Source organism: Gavialis gangeticus, unplaced genomic scaffold (genome assembly GCF_001723915.1).
Source record: "Gavialis gangeticus isolate Ggan-Ray unplaced genomic scaffold, GavGan_comp1, whole genome shotgun sequence".
Taxonomy (NCBI): domain Eukaryota; kingdom Metazoa; phylum Chordata; order Crocodylia; family Gavialidae; genus Gavialis; species Gavialis gangeticus.
Window position 1 is genome coordinate 19,884,240 of NW_017729033.1, and position 16,346 is coordinate 19,900,585.

At 46.4% G+C, this 16,346-nt stretch overlaps 1 protein-coding gene across 2 annotated transcripts in view; it reads right to left on the reverse strand.

Annotated features, from left to right (window-relative positions):
• The window catches only part of MXD4 (MAX dimerization protein 4), a 60,249-nt gene extending 46,348 nt beyond the window's left edge, over positions 1-13,901 (reverse strand). Inside the window, exons 1-3 of one of the 2 annotated variants that reach the window (XM_019526107.1) lie at positions 13,743-13,901; positions 13,475-13,571; positions 3,563-3,592 (exon numbers count right to left, since the gene is read on the reverse strand). In XM_019526107.1, the coding sequence (XP_019381652.1) occupies positions 3,563-3,592; positions 13,475-13,571; positions 13,743-13,806 (191 nt within the window). In that variant the 5' untranslated portion in view covers positions 13,807-13,901. Of the gene's footprint in view, positions 1-3,562; positions 3,593-13,474; positions 13,575-13,742 lie in introns of both variants that reach the window. The other variant, XM_019526106.1, reaches the window with a different exon arrangement.
• Positions 13,902-16,346: the final 2,445 nt, after the last annotated feature.

A 16,346-nucleotide genomic window follows, 5' to 3' on the forward strand; every position in this document is an offset into this window, starting at 1 on the left:
AATCAAGTGGAGGTCCTGCCTCATAGAATTCATAGAATCACAGGGGTGAAAGGACCTCCAGGGTCACCTCGCCTAGGCCCCTACACAAATGCATCCATCTATTTGTACTACTCTCAATGCCCTAGCAAGAGCACAGAAAAAAACATGCACCGAGAAAATGAGAGTTTAAGCTACAAAGAAGCCCCAGAACAGCCAAACTGATACCAAACAGTTGGGTTCTTTTTAATGTCTACACTTTATATAGAGAGTCTCCCCAGATTTTTTTGAATTTGCTGGTTCCCCAGGTTGAGAAACAGTGTTGTGCTGCCTCAACTTATCTCGGTGGTTCTGAACCAGATGTCACTACTGCTATCACCAGGTAAAAGTGTCCTAATGTGCCTCATGATAAGCCAGACCTAGAAGAGCTGTGGCATGCATGTGTTCTCCTGCATCCATTAGGGTCCTCTGGTAAGCCTAAAAAAAGGAAGGAGATGTGGCTTGTGCTGCATCCCTTCCTGATCTGACCCTTCACAGCTTCTCCTGGAAACAAAGGTGCAAAGGCCAGGTGGAACAGTTCTGGTCTCACTGAGGTCAATGAAGGAGATTCTGCTACTGACTTTACAGGGAGATGATTTCTGTACAACCTGAGTGGCACTGCATACCAGTGGGGAGCTACTACAACTGTCTGTTTTATTCCAACTCTGGATGGATGGCGTTGTTGAAAAAGGTGGGTGGGGAATTCAGGAAGCCATTTTCCTCCTTTCCAGCTCCACACCCATCTCACAGACTCCAGCTGGGGAAATGAATAGAGTTGGATCAATTTTTTCAGTTGTTACTAGCAAGTGGAGGAGCGGACTGACTTATCCACCATTACTAGAGGACACCAACGCAGGCAGAAGATGAGTTTTGGTCTCCTTTTTTCCTTCCTGGCCAACAAAGATGGAAGTTTTAGTCAGATTCACCAAGGGTACTTGAGCCAAAAAGCAACCTGACCACGCTGAGTCAAAGTCACTGGTCCTGGAAAAGAAGCATATATGGAATCATCAACAGATGCTCTACAGCTTCTGGAGAGGGAATACCTACTACCTCTGCAATAGGAAGCAAACTCTGCTGTCATGGAGCTTCATGAAGCTACAGAGACCTATTACAACTGTAAATCACTAACCCTTCTGGGGATATTTCATGAATTTGAATGAAACATTAACAAAAATGAGTATCTGTAAATTGTGTATAGCCTAAATATTGTATATAAATTACAAAATGGCACATATTTGTTCAACACAGATAATGGGTGCGGAAGTGGAATCTGAGGCACTCAGCTGATATGAGTACAGGTTTGCACACACACACACTAATACAAATTTGGCACATTCATGTTCGTAAGTGGGATTATGATACCTGAAAACTTGCCTCTAAGTATATACAACTTCAGGGCCTGCAGTGTGTACTTGCAATGAAATATCAGTGACACAATGAGACACTATCTCAAAGTGCCAAGGTGAAAGCGAGCAAACTGCCAAGGGGAAAAGCCAATGGGGCAAACACTATGGAACTCGCATGTGAAAAGTGGGTATGCTGCAGAACTCAAATGAGAAACTTCACCTGAATGATAAAAAGACTTCTGTCTCTGCACCTGCACGAGATACTAAAACCTTGTCCATGCTGTGCTGCTCAAACACACTCAGGACTTGTGCAGAGGGAGGAAAAGGAAACCACATGCTGTGTTAATAAAGAGGAATTGGGGAGAGGGGCACTCATTACAGACATTGCAGATCAATGGTGACAGAGGAGGGGAAGCAAGGATGAGATTGCATAGAGGAGGAAAATGAAAGAATGAAAGGGATGATAAGTATTTAGGGCAAAATTCTTCCCTCAAAAATTCCTGTAGGATCACACAAAGGTAACTGAAAGACATGAGAGCTTGGTCTCAGGTATTCATCTGATGATCCATCCAAGTCTACCATTTAGCCTGCTGCACATACATGTCTTTGCCAGTGCACAGTGCCCCGCTGCTCAGAACTACAGAGAGGGCCACAAGCTTCCCCAATTTCTCCTGTCACAAAGATGATGATGGGCTAGTATGGGCCACGATCCAGTCACATCAAGTTTAAACTACAGAAATGAAAAGAAACGTGTGAGGAAACTAGCATTCCAGATCTGGGAAACTACTTCCAGCCAGCAGTTCCTATGAGGGGAATTCTAATGGCAAACAGCTATTTAAGTGTGTACATCCAACTGCGGGACAGGACTGGAGAGGAAGTGTCAGTGTTACAGATTCACCTTCCTCAGTAATAGCACCCTTCTCGTATTCAAAGGCATACAAATGGATCTAGGTTCAGGGTTATACACTTGCCACACACCCTTCTTGCAATGCCCAAAGTCCAGCAGACACTCACTAAATGAGCAGAAAGACAGGCCACGCTGTGGTGTTACAGCAGTGATTCTCAACCAGGGTGCAACCTGGCATGCCTTGAGATCCTTTCAAGGGTGCTGCAGGGTGCCATGCAATGTTATCACTGTTAGGTGCACACATGTGATTCACAAGACAAACCCAGAGTTTTCAAATAGGAGTCCATAGTGTTAAAAACATCCCGACTGTTGTGGTCTTTCTGATTTCTCTGCAGCAAAAGAATTGCTGTAATATTTTCTGTAGTCAAAACCTGAGTGAAAACTAAGACATGGCATTTTCTGAGGGGTGCCTCGAATCTGTCAGGGCATACCTCAAGTCTAAAAAGTCTGAGAACCACAGCGTTAGAGACGTGAAAGAAAACTGAACCTACAGGCTGAAAGGAAGTGTAAGGTATGTCCCATCTGCTATAGTCAGTACATCTTAAGGAGTCACTATTGCTGAAGAGCCCACCTACACATAGGTCACATACAGCAGATGGCAAACAAGACTTCCCAGACATGCACACAACTTTTGCATGGGCAGCTGCTGGCACAGGCAGGAAAAGGCTGTTAGAAATTCTGGCCTTAAAAGAAAAAAATAGAAGCGATCCTGAACTTCACTGACACATATATACATTTTTTTCACAGCATTCAAGAAACACCTCCACAGTTGCAGCTCAGGAGTTGCTGGTTTCCAGCCTGGAACACAATCTTCTGGATGAAACCCATCTCAGCAAGGAAGCTGACTTAATGAGAAATTCATCTGCAGGAGTTTCAGTATAAGGCTAAAGGTGACCACTAAAAAGCATACAGAAATTGACTTTCAGAGTAATTCTACACAATGTATTCTTCCCAATTTTTAAAGCCTAACCACTGTACCTCAATTTATATTGTTTGTAACACATCAAGGTTACTAACAAGCAGTTAGTGGAATCAGCTTCTTTAATAGCATTGCTACATTCATAAGGTTCAGAATTAACCAATCGTTACTACAGTATTTGAGAAATGTCATTGCCAGCATACTGAATACTAGAGAAATCCACTTAACTTTGTCACCCTGAGAAGTTCAGATTGTTCATTCAATACACTACACAGGTAACTCAGCATTTCCAACACATTATCCCTTTCTATCTGCGGTCACTCTCATGTCCAGCAATACTTTTTTAAATTATTGCATGTTTTGCTCGTGACTTACCTATGTTTTTCTAGCTCGTTGTGCGATGACCTATTAAAAAGAGAAAAGAAATTAGTTTTAGAATGATTTTTGGATTTCTCAGGAGTGAATGAACACTGTCACTTATGTGGCTCCCAAAAGAGCTATCAAAAAACTACAGCTGGGGAGGTTGGAGGAATCCTTCCCTTGATTCTTTCCCTTCTTCCCTTAACACACCTCATTTCAAATTGGTTGCTTTAACACCTCTTCCCAAAGTCTTCAATGAGCCAGTCTCTTTTAGTTATTTCCCTTGATTATCTAACCACACAACTGGAGCGAGCATTTTTTTCACACACAAATCATATGATTTGCACAGACGTTTTCTACAGGGTGTTCAGGCTCAACTTCATCTGAATTTGACTAATATAATAAAGTAACAAACCACAGAAGTTTCAGCCAAAAAGAAATTAAGAACAAAGGGAAGAGTTCCAACTCAGGGTCAGCAACATATAGCCCACAGACTGAACCTGGCCTGTGGAGCCACTAGATGTTGCCTGCAAATCCAGATGGTCTTGCCTCTGCCCATGCTCATACTGGAGCTACGTAGTGAGAAGCTGTGCTGGGGCCAGGCAGCTAGGAGCAGTGCCTGCATTGCTGCCACTTCTCTCCACCCCCTGCCCTCTGACTTTAGCAGGAATGCCACTTCCAGCCAGTGAAGAACTAAGTTGGTACTGAGCAGCTTCCAGTCTGCAGCTGGTAAAGGCAAGGCAGAGCTGGCAGTGATGTGGATGCAGTGTCAAGCTGCCCGGCCATTGTGATCATGCCTCAGCTGGAGAGCAGGAAGCTGGGGGGAAGTGGCAGCAGCAGCAATGCACATGCAGTTCCCAGTTGCCCAGCACCAGTGCAGCTCACATGCCAGCCAGGAAAAGAGACAGTGCCTGCACAGCTTCCAGCTCCCTGAACCCAGCACAGGTACAGGCAATCCCCACTTGCTGCTGACGCGCTGCTGAAGCCACCAGGCCTATGCTGGACTGAAGCTGGATTGTTCCAGTCCACAGAGGGAAAAGGTTTCCAGCCCCTGCCCTAACTGATCAAAGAAATGAAAAATGTATATAGGAAAAAGTAATAGAAATAAGAATCAGAACTTAAGTTTCTCCAAAACCCTCAGAGAAGCAGAAGGAAAAATCTCTACACAGTTTTGCAGAAAAGCCATCATCTAAGGATCAATATGAAAAAAAATGCCTCTCTTCTAAACTGATGTTTAGAACAAACACTCCTAAATTGACTACAAAGGTCACTGTTTTATTGAAGAGACAATTATGATTTTGTTTTTAAATAGTAGGGTAATTGATGGAGGGTTTTTTAATAGTGGGAACACTGCCTCAATTTCTGTTGGCACATTTTATTTTCACTGATCTAGCTGGAAGTGTTAATTGCATTCACTTATTCTGTTGACGTTAAAACCATTTCTAAGACTGAAGTTGTTACTGGTTCCAACCAGTAGCTGCCCAGACTAGTAGGTCTAGTTTTGTCAAATTAGGCACAGATTATTCCAGTAGGTAAAGATCAAGGATAAGAAGGTGGCAGCAGATTTTATGGTGTAACATATTGCAGTGTCAGGATCCACATGGACAAATTATGTTGAACCATGCTATAAACTAGTGGCGGGCAATTATATTGGGCGGAGAGCCGTATACTGAGTTTTGGGAAGCCATCGAGGGACACGACAGGCAGCCGGGGCAGATAAACATTAATTTTCTAAATTTTTTAGGGGCCCCACAGGCCGGACAGAATGGCCTCGCAGGCCACATGCCCACCTCTGCATAAGCCCTAGAGCATGCTTTAAACCTATATCTGTGCATTATGGGTGCTGACAGAGTGCCTTGTTGATTCCTTTGAATGGGCTATGAACTTTATAGTTAACTTGTGCAGCTAGGGGTACAGCATAGAGCTGGGGATTCTTCCTATAAGCTTTCACATAGGTTGCTCTTAACCTCCAACAGAGATGCTGCAGTGCATCTCAGCATTATTGATGCAAATCCTGCCAGTGACATACTTGTCTGGGCTGCAGAGAGCCAAAAAGAGTAACGATCATGTACAGGAATCATTGATTTAAAAAATCCCTAAGCAGCTTATTCCAAATTAATAACAGATCTTGTACTTACTATGGCCCTAACTTCACTGAATTTAACAGGGATGCAAAAGGGAAGGGGAAGAAGTAGAAGTGTTTGCAGGATTGGGGTTTGTGAGCCCAGTCCAACTTCTATGAAAAGACTCTCCTGACTTTAAAAGTGGAATGAAATAATGTGTGTCACTGGGTTGTTTCTGCCGCCCCCTTTTTTTAAAGGAAAAATCCTCCGGTATCCTGGAACGTGCCATGTCTGAAGCATGTCACTTAACAGCACCATGTGTACAACACAACATTTCCTGCTTAAAATAAACACAAAAAAACTATTTAAACAGTCCTTGGTAAGACACAAATATTACCTACCATTTATCAGTTTGATAACAAAAAGATTATAAAGGGATACATTATTTTTTTATTTTCAATCTGACCTCAAAAGATTGACCAATTGATTGACCGATTGATTGAAATTAGTCCCTAAGGAAAAAGAGCAATGTCATATCAACCCAGTGTTTATGCAAACACACAGGCAAAAATCTTTTGGCAGGGAAACACTCCCAACGCCCTCTCAAATGTACCCTTTTAAAGGCATTGCTCACAAAACATTTACAAGGCAAATAAAATACAGGTTGGACTAAATTCATCCCTACTACATGCAACTTCATGGAAGTCTACTGGGGTTACGGCAGCAATGCATGTGACCCACTACACATAGCCAACCAATTCCACCATCCTTCTCTAGGATCTCTGCTATAGGAGACTACACAGCTGACACTCTCAGCTTATTAGACTAAGCAGAGGTAACTTTATGCTGTAGGTTGGGTGGAAAGACAGCAGAAGTAGGGAAACCCTTAAACAAGGGATTCTGAAAAATATGCCCAGCTGAATTAATACAAGGATGGCTAAAAGGCAGTGTGTATGAAGATACAAATGCAGTTTCAAACTGCTTGATTAAGCTACAACAGGTCTCCAGAGTCCAAGGTATGCACACAGTTCAGCAAGCCTTTGAGTGAAATACCTACACCTCCTACTCCGGCTCAGACTCTCCAGGACTGCTCCAAATTGTGGGGAGGGAGAGAAGGAGGCCAGTATCCCCAAGGGTCTCCTGAAGTAGAACTTTCACCCCAAGTTTGAAAATTAGTCCCAGACAGGTGGCCGACAGTGTCCTGCTGCATCCTGAGAAGACACAGCAGGAAGCTGCTGGGGTCACAGGAACACAGCAACTCCTGCAGGCTACCCCCTGAACCAGACTTGGGATAGCTGTGTACATGTGGGGCCATGCCTATGCCAGCTATTTAGGTCAGCCTCTCAGCACTGACTGTGTGAACATTCAGGACTACACTAACTGGCACTGGTGAGAGGCAGAGTGAATTAGCCCAGGCACTGTGCTCTGTAAATGCAGCTATGCTGCTTCTAGTTCAGGAGGTAGCTGCCTCGCCGTAGAACTCCGGAGCCTGTCCATAGCACGGCACTACAGCAGCTACAGCCACCGCAGTGGGAAGTGGTTTAACCTACTTCCAGATCCAAAGGCACGTTCGAGCATCCAGGACTCTGTCAGGGAACAAAATCTAAGAAAGTAGGTTGCTTTACATTAGGAGCAATTAATGCATACCTGACTTGTCATGCACTTATGGGACCTACCCATAATCAAATGGGTATATATGTGCAAAGAATTACTAGTAGCTACATTCTTCAGCAGCTCAAATAAGTGACAGGCCTTGGCTGCAAAGGCCTAGCACTTCAGATACCTATCTAGAAAATAAAAAATCTGGGATCAAATATGCCACCTGCCAGCTCCTCTCTACAAGAGGGTAATTAATATTTCTACAGTACCTGCCCCACAGGTGGGCTGTGAGGGTTAATTAGGAAGGGTTGCACCTTTCCCCAAGATAAAGCTCTCTAATTATTTCTGCTCATCTCCCTCTTCAGTTTTGTGAAGCACAGAGCACTGCACAGGGGAAAAAAAACATCTGCCCTTTATGATATACCTTCTGCTTTCCATAAAACCCAGAGAGGGGGAAAGAAATCCAAAGGCTGGTTTCCACACGTGCTTGCACCAAACAACTAAAGCAGTTTTAAACTGGCCCCTTTTGTTAGTGTTCTGCAAGACTGTTTGTGGGCGGCCCCAGGCAGAGAAGGAGCGGAAGGGATGGGACAGGGGAACGCCAGGAACAAACATTTTCTATACAGAGAAAATAATCCAGAATGAAAGGGAGATCAGATCTACAATAAAGCCTGGCTACTTTGTGCCACTCCACACCACTGCTGCAAAGGTTAAGGACTGCTGTTGACTGGAGACAGCACTACTATTCATTTATATATTACCAAGTAGTTAAATGGGTGTGAAAGTCTATGCTCTGATTCTACTAATACACAAATTGCCAAATAAAGCTTGAAGAGATGTTTTCTTCTGTAGTTCACAACCCAGTATCAGGCATAACTGCAGCCAGGTGCTGTATAGCCAAATAATTATTGATTAGAGAATTTACATGCTGTCTTTGCAACATCTTACAAGCCAGCAGAGGCTCCCAATGCTTGAGACAGAAGCTCTTTTTCCCCTGTTTAAAGAGAGGAATATTCCTAGCAACTTACATTTTAGTCGCAGCATCACTGAAATCTTGAGACTACCTGTGTAAGCAGTATGAAGTCAGGAAGCACCCGAGTCAAGAGTTAACACACTAAGGCCTTGCCTACTAGCTGACAAGGGCTTTGCTGGCCGCAAGCTCAGTTCTGTGTGCCCACAGAAATAATCTTCTCCAACTCTTTCCACCCATCTGAAGCATCCTCCTGTTGTACCTTGTGCTCTAGGAACCACTGTGATCTAGGAACCACTGCAGGTCAAAACAGCCACAAAAAGTAATACATTAGAAACCTCATCTGAAATGTTCTCATTAAGTAGATGGGCCTAGCAGTAGCAGATGTGGTGTTTAGAACAGTGGTGTCTGCCAGATGTTTGCCTGACAGCTCCCAGTGTTGCTCACACACGTATGGCAACAAGCATAAACAATAGCATCTTTAAAATGGTGGTTCCCAGTCTGCCTATGCTAGGGCCTTCTAGCGTAGGCTTGAGAGCACTAAAGTGAGCCATTTTCCTGGGGTCAACAGGTAAGTCACTCAAGAAGGGTCTGCCATACCAAGAAATCCCACCCAGCACCACACAGCATTTTCAAGGCCAGGTGAGGAAGAGGGAGAGTTTCTGCACTGAAAATATAGCAGAAATATGAGTCCAGGTTAAAACATAAGAAAAACATGTGGAAGGTTTCACAAAATGCCAAAACACTTATCCAGGCTGGGGTACAAGGGAAGACAGAAGAGGCAAACACACACACACACAAACAAACAAACAAACAAACAATGTAACAAGATACTGTTTAAGAAATGGCATGTGATCACCTAAAGAGAGTCTACAATGTAGCAGAGATGCAGATAGCAAGAGAGAGAAGATTGCAGACTTTCAACTTGAAGGTCTTGTTCCACTTTCGTGGAGCTCCTTCTAGCACACCTGCCTGCTAAGGGACATGTGCTAAAGGATTTGGGAATCACTTGACCCCCAAATCCACCCAAGCTTTGCAAAACTAGAAACACAGGGTTTTCTCATTCCGGATTTAGGAATTTTCCTCTCGGATTTTCATTTAACAAACAAACAAACAAACAAACAAACAGAAACAGGCCCTGATCCCTGCGTTGCTCTGTGCGGGCACTGCTGCTAGTCACAGCAGGCCAACGTTAAACTAAAAGATCTGGATCCTAACACCGGTTCCAATGCAGTTTTGACCCAATGCTCTCTTTAATACATACACCTTTGACAGAGCACAGCATATCATACACCCCATACAAAACATTAATATAAATATTGGCTCATTTTAAAAGATACAGAGGATGTGTTATAAACCCACATTTTGCTTTCATTTTCCTTCCTTTTCACATCTCAAGTTACCAGGGCAAACAGACTACACCACAGACATCCAAATCCCTGCTCTACCAGTACATTTAGCAGTGACCTCAGTTGATAGGTATCTAACAGTAAGGTTTTTAGTCTGCATTTTACCTCATTTTTGATCCTTTCACAGGGGCACAAGACATACATCAGGCCTTATCTCCCACTGCTTGGTACAGTCTTTTAGACTCATGAAGTCAGTGTAAAAGGAGCCTGCTTGATCATAGCAGAGTGTTAGACAGGTGGAAGAGACAGATCACGGTGCAAGGGAGTGTCGATCAGACTCCAGGACCTCATGGGGGGTGATGTGGGATAGTGTCCCCAGGGGCTCAGCTCAAACTACCAGTTCTTCCTTTTATATAGGCACCAAATTCCATAGGTTTCTCTCTGCTAGGTCGTCATTACAAACAGGAAACAAAACAAGAAAGCTTGAATCATCTGCAAACTACAATCTATTCCTATCGACAGTAATGACTGCTTTACTCCTGAACTTCACTGTTTCTTTCAACTATTCCCTCTGAATGTATTGTCGACATCTGCAATACATCCATTTCACTGCATCAAACTGCACTCGGTGAAAAAGCCATTTGAATGTTTAACATTTGCTAGTAAAACCCCAGAGGCACAACTTGATTATATCTGGATATTCTTTCTTTAAGCCTGTTTTCATTCTGACTACCTTAGCAAGGATCTGAATGTACCCCACTGCATTGCTTGTAGGAATTATGGTTATTATTCAAGCAAAAGAAGATATTTATTGCACAATAATCAAATAGTTCACAGCTCTCAATATTACACCACCATACCTAGTTTTACCTCCCCTCCCCTGGAAAGACCATTACAGGCTCGGGCCTCAAATCATCCATTCTGACTAAAAAACAAAAATCCCATCTCATCTGCTACTGCATTTTTTTGGTCAACAGTATCCGAGGAGAACACTTTTGAACGTTAATAGAAGACATGGTATGAACAAAGAAACAGCACAGAAAAATAATCTTCATATCTGCTTTGTGAGAAGTAGGAAAGCATAAACAGGCTCACACTAGGGTAGGGAACTGTACATTAAAAAGGGAATGTGCAGACCAGCTCAACATAAACAAGTGTGATATATGATACAGATATGGGACAAATATGGTAGAACGTGGTGTTCAAACTGATGCTTTCATGTTGCATGACCATGTTTTCCCTTGCACTATAAAGAGATTACTTGACAAATTTTAATGTGATCAAAATCAACAGCAAACAAATGCAAAAATTACAAGTGGTTTGACAGTCAAGCCTTCCAGCATGCCAGGAGTGATCAAAGGCAGGACTGAAGAGGCACTTTTCCCTATAAGCACCTGTTTCCAGTAACCCATACTTTTAAAAGGAAGTGTAATTTGGATGGAAATTTCTCATACTTATTTCTAAAAATGTAAGGTTGGTTAAGTTTTTCACAGTTCTTTTCCCGAGCTCTGAATGATCCCAACGTTAAAAAGATGTTCCTCATGCTTTAAAGTAACTCTTTGTGTGATTTTATTTCTACCCAAGACAATCCAATCACAGGTCAGTTTTCAGACCTGAGGATCCTGGAAACAATGGGGCTGCAAAAGAACCAAGCTATTGGAAAAAAGATCACGTCCTGTAATTTTGCAGCATGTGATGAGCTACTCTCCCACCCTCACCCCCCCCACACACTATTTAAATCATGACACTAAGGTGGGGCTCTCCAGACATGGACACAGTCATGTCTGCATGTATCTGGAGTTCCACATTCTGGCCAGCACCAGGCCTGACTTGGATCATTTTATCTTGCACCACCCAGGACCCTCTAAATTCTGGCCTGCTGTCTATCCTTCTTAATCCTTGAATTGCTTTCTGAAGATTTGATTGTATGGTCTTAGTGAGTGTTACAATCAAATTCTAAGGCTTTATACACAATAGCTGGCTCCAACAGTGCTGTTTAAACAGGTGATCATGTGTTCAAATGTACATCTCCCGCTCTGCTCCCCCGACCCAAATTTAAGTTCTTGAGAAAAGTCTAGCATTTTATAACAGATACAAACAGGCAAAGTAGGCAATCACACACTGAAGTCCTCAGGAAACACTGCCCATGGGCCTCGATTCTTTATTGTACCACAGGGCTATTTCCAGTTAGAGGCCTCTATTTTGGCACACTGGAGGGCTGCTCAGTAGCATGTTTGTTCCCTGCATGTAGACAAATATTCACAAGGAACTATAGTGTGTGACCAAATCCATGACCTCAGCCACATTTGAATCCCCTCTATAGAGGTAGTTTGCCTCACTGTAGGAATTTACCCTTCCCGTCTATAATAAATACTGCTAACAGAAAAGAAATGCCTTTTTAAATACATAACAATCACATGAGAGTTTAACAAGAATCAGACTGGAACAAAAAAATTGAGAAACATCAGGGAGGCAGAACGAGAACTGCAAGCAGGGATGTGTGCTTGTTTTAATAATGCTACCAATCTGTAAGAAGAAATATTAATTCTATCACATTTGATAGCTTACAAATCCTCTCCTAAAAATTCACGAAAGCAGCTTACAATCCAAACAAATGACTTCATTGCAGTGGACAGCGAGAAACCCAAGAAGAGAAATGATGGACCAATGGTTCCCCTAGTAATAAAGATTTCTAGCACACAAAGGGCAGAAATGGGGCTTGGGACAAAGCAATGAACAATACAGCTGGAAAGCATCAAGTTCTGCTCAGGTTAGTTGCCTGGGTTAATCTTCCAAAACCGTATTTATCCTTCCGCACAAAATAGCGAATCTGCTAGGAAAAACCTGTCTCTATAACATGCCTAAACCCCCTCCTGGGAAAGCATCTAGAGAGGTTTTTACACACTAGTGTGGGATATGGCACTTAATAAAAAGCAATGCTGTAATTCCTACACCCAGAGGTATCAGCTTGGTTTTAAGTGCATGATGGGGGAAGATTTTAGTCCCCTTACTCCTCCACGTTGCCCTGCAGTGGTAGCTGCACGCAGTGGTAGATGTCATGAGGGCCACGACTGCTTTTTAAATTAACTAACCACCACCGGGCCATTTTCCATCTTCCATTTCCCCAGTGTAAATCTGGAGCACTGCCATAACCTGCATGCTGAGACCAACTTTTCTCTGATTTGGAGAATAAACCCCATGCAAGTCGAGATCCTTTATGCATCTTCCGGAGGGACTGGCAACAACCCCCACGCTTGTGAAGGAGACATGTTGTGGGGCGAGACGCCCCCACATGTCAGAGGAGGTGGCGGTGCCCATCTGGGCATATTTGCTGCTCTGGGAAAGGACCTTACAGGGTCAGCGAAGGAGGTTCCCACATCAGGAGGCGCTGCATCTTTAGGAGCGCCCGCCACACGTACGCAGCACCCTGGGCACTGCCCGGGCAGCCCGGCAGAGCCTGCGCACGGCCAAAGCCCTCGCGGCACAGGTAGGGGCCGCCGCAGGAACGGCCGAAAAAACCACCAGGCAGGCGCCGAGGACAGAGGTCAGACCGCGGCAGACCCAGCTCACCCCGAGCACTTAAAAAAAAATAAATAAAAGAGGCAGGCAAGTTCAAGTTCAATATTTGCTACATTCCTTCCCTCAGCAGCAGCCAGGCGGCTCCTCTGGGTCCCAGCTGTGGAAAAACAAAAAAGCAAAGGGGTGCGCGGGGGAGGGGGGTATTTGCTGCCTGGAAATGACCGGGGGGGGTCGCGGGAGGGCGGGGGAGCCGGGCAGGGCAGGCCGCGAGCGGCGGCCCCGGGAGCGGGGCAGGGCCCGCAGCGCCGAGGCGGTGTACGCGTGGCAGTGTTTATAGCAGATCAAAACAGAGCCGGGGAAGATGGCGCCGCGAGGCGGGGGGAGCCCGCACGGGGCGGTCCAGGGTCCCCGGCCCCGCGCCCCTTACCTGTTGCTCTGGGATTTCCGGGCCATGGGGCCGCCCTTGCTCTTCTTGCGGGAATAGTCGCTGTCGAAGGGCAGCACCGAGGCGTAGCCGTGCTCTGCTTCTGGGGACAAAGTCGGCGTCAGCGGCGCCCGCGCATCTCTCCGGGCAGGGGCAGGGGCAGCACCCTCCCTCGGAAAGAAACCCCCCCCCACCCGCGCGGGAGCGCCCCGTGCACGGAGGCAGCCGGGGCAGGAGGGCGCGGGACCATCTGCCCGCAGCCCCGCGGTACCTCGGTCTCTTCTCTCCAGATACTCAGCTGCTTCCAGGAGGATAAGCAGGGAGTTGAGCTCCATGGCGCGCTGTGCGCTGACGGCTCTGCCCCAGCCCCGCAGCGCCCGCCACCGCTCCGGGTTCAGCGCTGGGGACTTCCAAGTCCCCCTATATAAACTACTTTGACACAAAAGTAACGGGCAGCCGCGCCGGCCAATGGGCCGCGGAGGTTCTGTCGGGGGGCGGGCCTGGTACCCGAGGCACAGCCAATCGAGAGAAGGGAGCGCCCCCCTCCCCTTCCCCCCTGGCTCAGGGAGAGAATGTTGACAGATCCGAGCGGCGCAGCGATTGGCTGGCCGCGATAGTAACAATTTAGAAGCCGAAGCTTAGCAACAGCACGTGGTGGCCCGGCCCCCGCGCTCGCTGAGTGGCCGGCGTCCCATATGCAAAACAGCTAGCGGCGCCTGATTGGCAGGCAGGGAGCTATGCAAATCAGCGGGGGGAGCTGCCCAATGAGGCGGCAGAGGTGTGTCTCGTTGCAGGCAAGGCGAGGGGGGCTCGAGGAGCTGCTGGGAGCGAGCGGGGCTGGCCGGCGGCTCGGGCTAGGGACCGGGGGGAAAGTGCGGAACCGCGACTGAGGCCCGGTCTCCACCAGTGCGGCCTCTCAGGGCAGCTGCTGCACCTTGTCAGAGCAAACTCCCTTCGCTTGCACAAGGGACCCTCCCCAGTTTGCCTTAAGGGAGGGCAAACTGGGCAACCGCCAGGGCCCCACGCTTTATAGAGATTAATCACACTGAATATTTGTATTATCAATATTGCATAAAGATACCATCATCGCAGTTTCATGGCTAGGGCAAAGTGAAATTGAAATGTCCAACTTGCTTATAGGTCCTCAGAATTAAACCTCTAAGAAGCCCCAAATGACCCTCTTGCCCAGGGCCCCAACAGCCACTGCTGCCCTCCCACTGCCGTGTCCCAGTTCTGGTGTCTCAGCTTGGGGTCCCAGCCTGCGGCCCCGCCAAGATGCTCCAAGACAAAGAGCGATGGAGGCTGGGTCTCCGCGGACTCCAGTCGAGCACGGGGAATCAGTGAGCAAACACTGCAAACGTTTTACCTTAGGCGCTTGGTGGAGGGCAGAGAACTCCGGTTTTCAAGTCCCAGATCACACAGGATCGGGGGCTCCACAATCTGCGCCCCCCATCCCAGGGCATCCTGCAAGGGCGCCATTATTTTCATGCCCGCTGTTCATGGCATTTCGGAGCTGAGGCTGCAGTCCAGTCTGTGTGACAGGGCTGGGATGGTTTTGCTTTGTCTAAGCTCTTCAGATCATCAGTTAATTTTTCTCTCCTGTTTCATCCCAGCGCTTTGTTCACAATTGCAGCAGGGAGGCATCGCTGACACAGACATACAGGTAGCGTAAGAGTGTTGCTGTAGCCACGATGGTCCAGAAATTATGTGAGAGGCAAGGGGTTTCTTAGGGTGACATCTTTTATGTGACCATCGCAGGTTTAACCATCACTCCTCCATTAAGCCTTCTCTGGAATATGCCTGCACTAACACCTACTTTCAACACACTACACAGGATGGCAACCTACAAACCACTATATATAGAAAACCTAAAGGCCACCATCTCTACATCCACGAGACCAGTAATCTTGCCACGCACACCAAAAAAGCCGTTACCCACAACGAGGCCCTTGGATACAACTGCATCTGCACAGCGGAGCACACCCACGATGCCCACCTGACCAGCCTAAAGTCTGCCCCCTTACCACAAGGCCACTCCAGTAGAGAAACAGACTGTACATTTGAAAAGAGCTCCCCAAATCCCCCACAGTAACCTGCTGCAGAACAAAAAGACCCCCCCCACACACACACACACATACAACTGCACCCCCTGGTAGTCCCCTACCACCCCACACTAGAACTGATCAGAAACATAGTCCAAGAAAAGATATCACCCTAAGAAACCCTTGCCTCTCTCACAGAAATACAGCAAAATGCATTTTCACAAGTGTCTTTCTGCATTTTGCCCAAGCCACACATTTTGAGACCGCCCCTGCTGACTTGCTGGGTCTGTCAGATGGGTGTTGCTAAAAGGAAAGTAAAAACACATCCTGCTGCAGGCTCAGGCTCAGCAACAGCACATGCGTTATCACCAGGGAGGAAGTTGCATGCTGGGTTTAAAGCCCTTTGCAAATATCTACATTACCAAAAAAGAAGCGAATGCACACGAGCAGCTTACAGGAAAACATGACTTTGCAATTCATTTACGCAACTGATGCCCCAGCCTGCTTCTGGTTAGGATGACAAGTGGTGGCTTCTTAGAAGGACGTGCTACATGGGTAATACGTGCTATACGCCTTGCAAGCAGATGGGCCTTCTCTATAAGAGCCAGCAGGAGGGGAAGCCCTAATCTCCCTACTCGTTCTTTGCCACCCCACTGCAAAGCTGGAGGGAGGCAGTAAGTTTTGACACATCAACACTTTTCTTTCCCTCCTTCTCACCCTTGCCTTCCCACCCACCGCCGCTACTGGCCCTGGATGCTCTGGGGTTAATGGGGGCTACAGAGCTGCACCTACCTGTTCCAGCCAGGCAGGTGGATTCCTGGCAGGGGAGATAC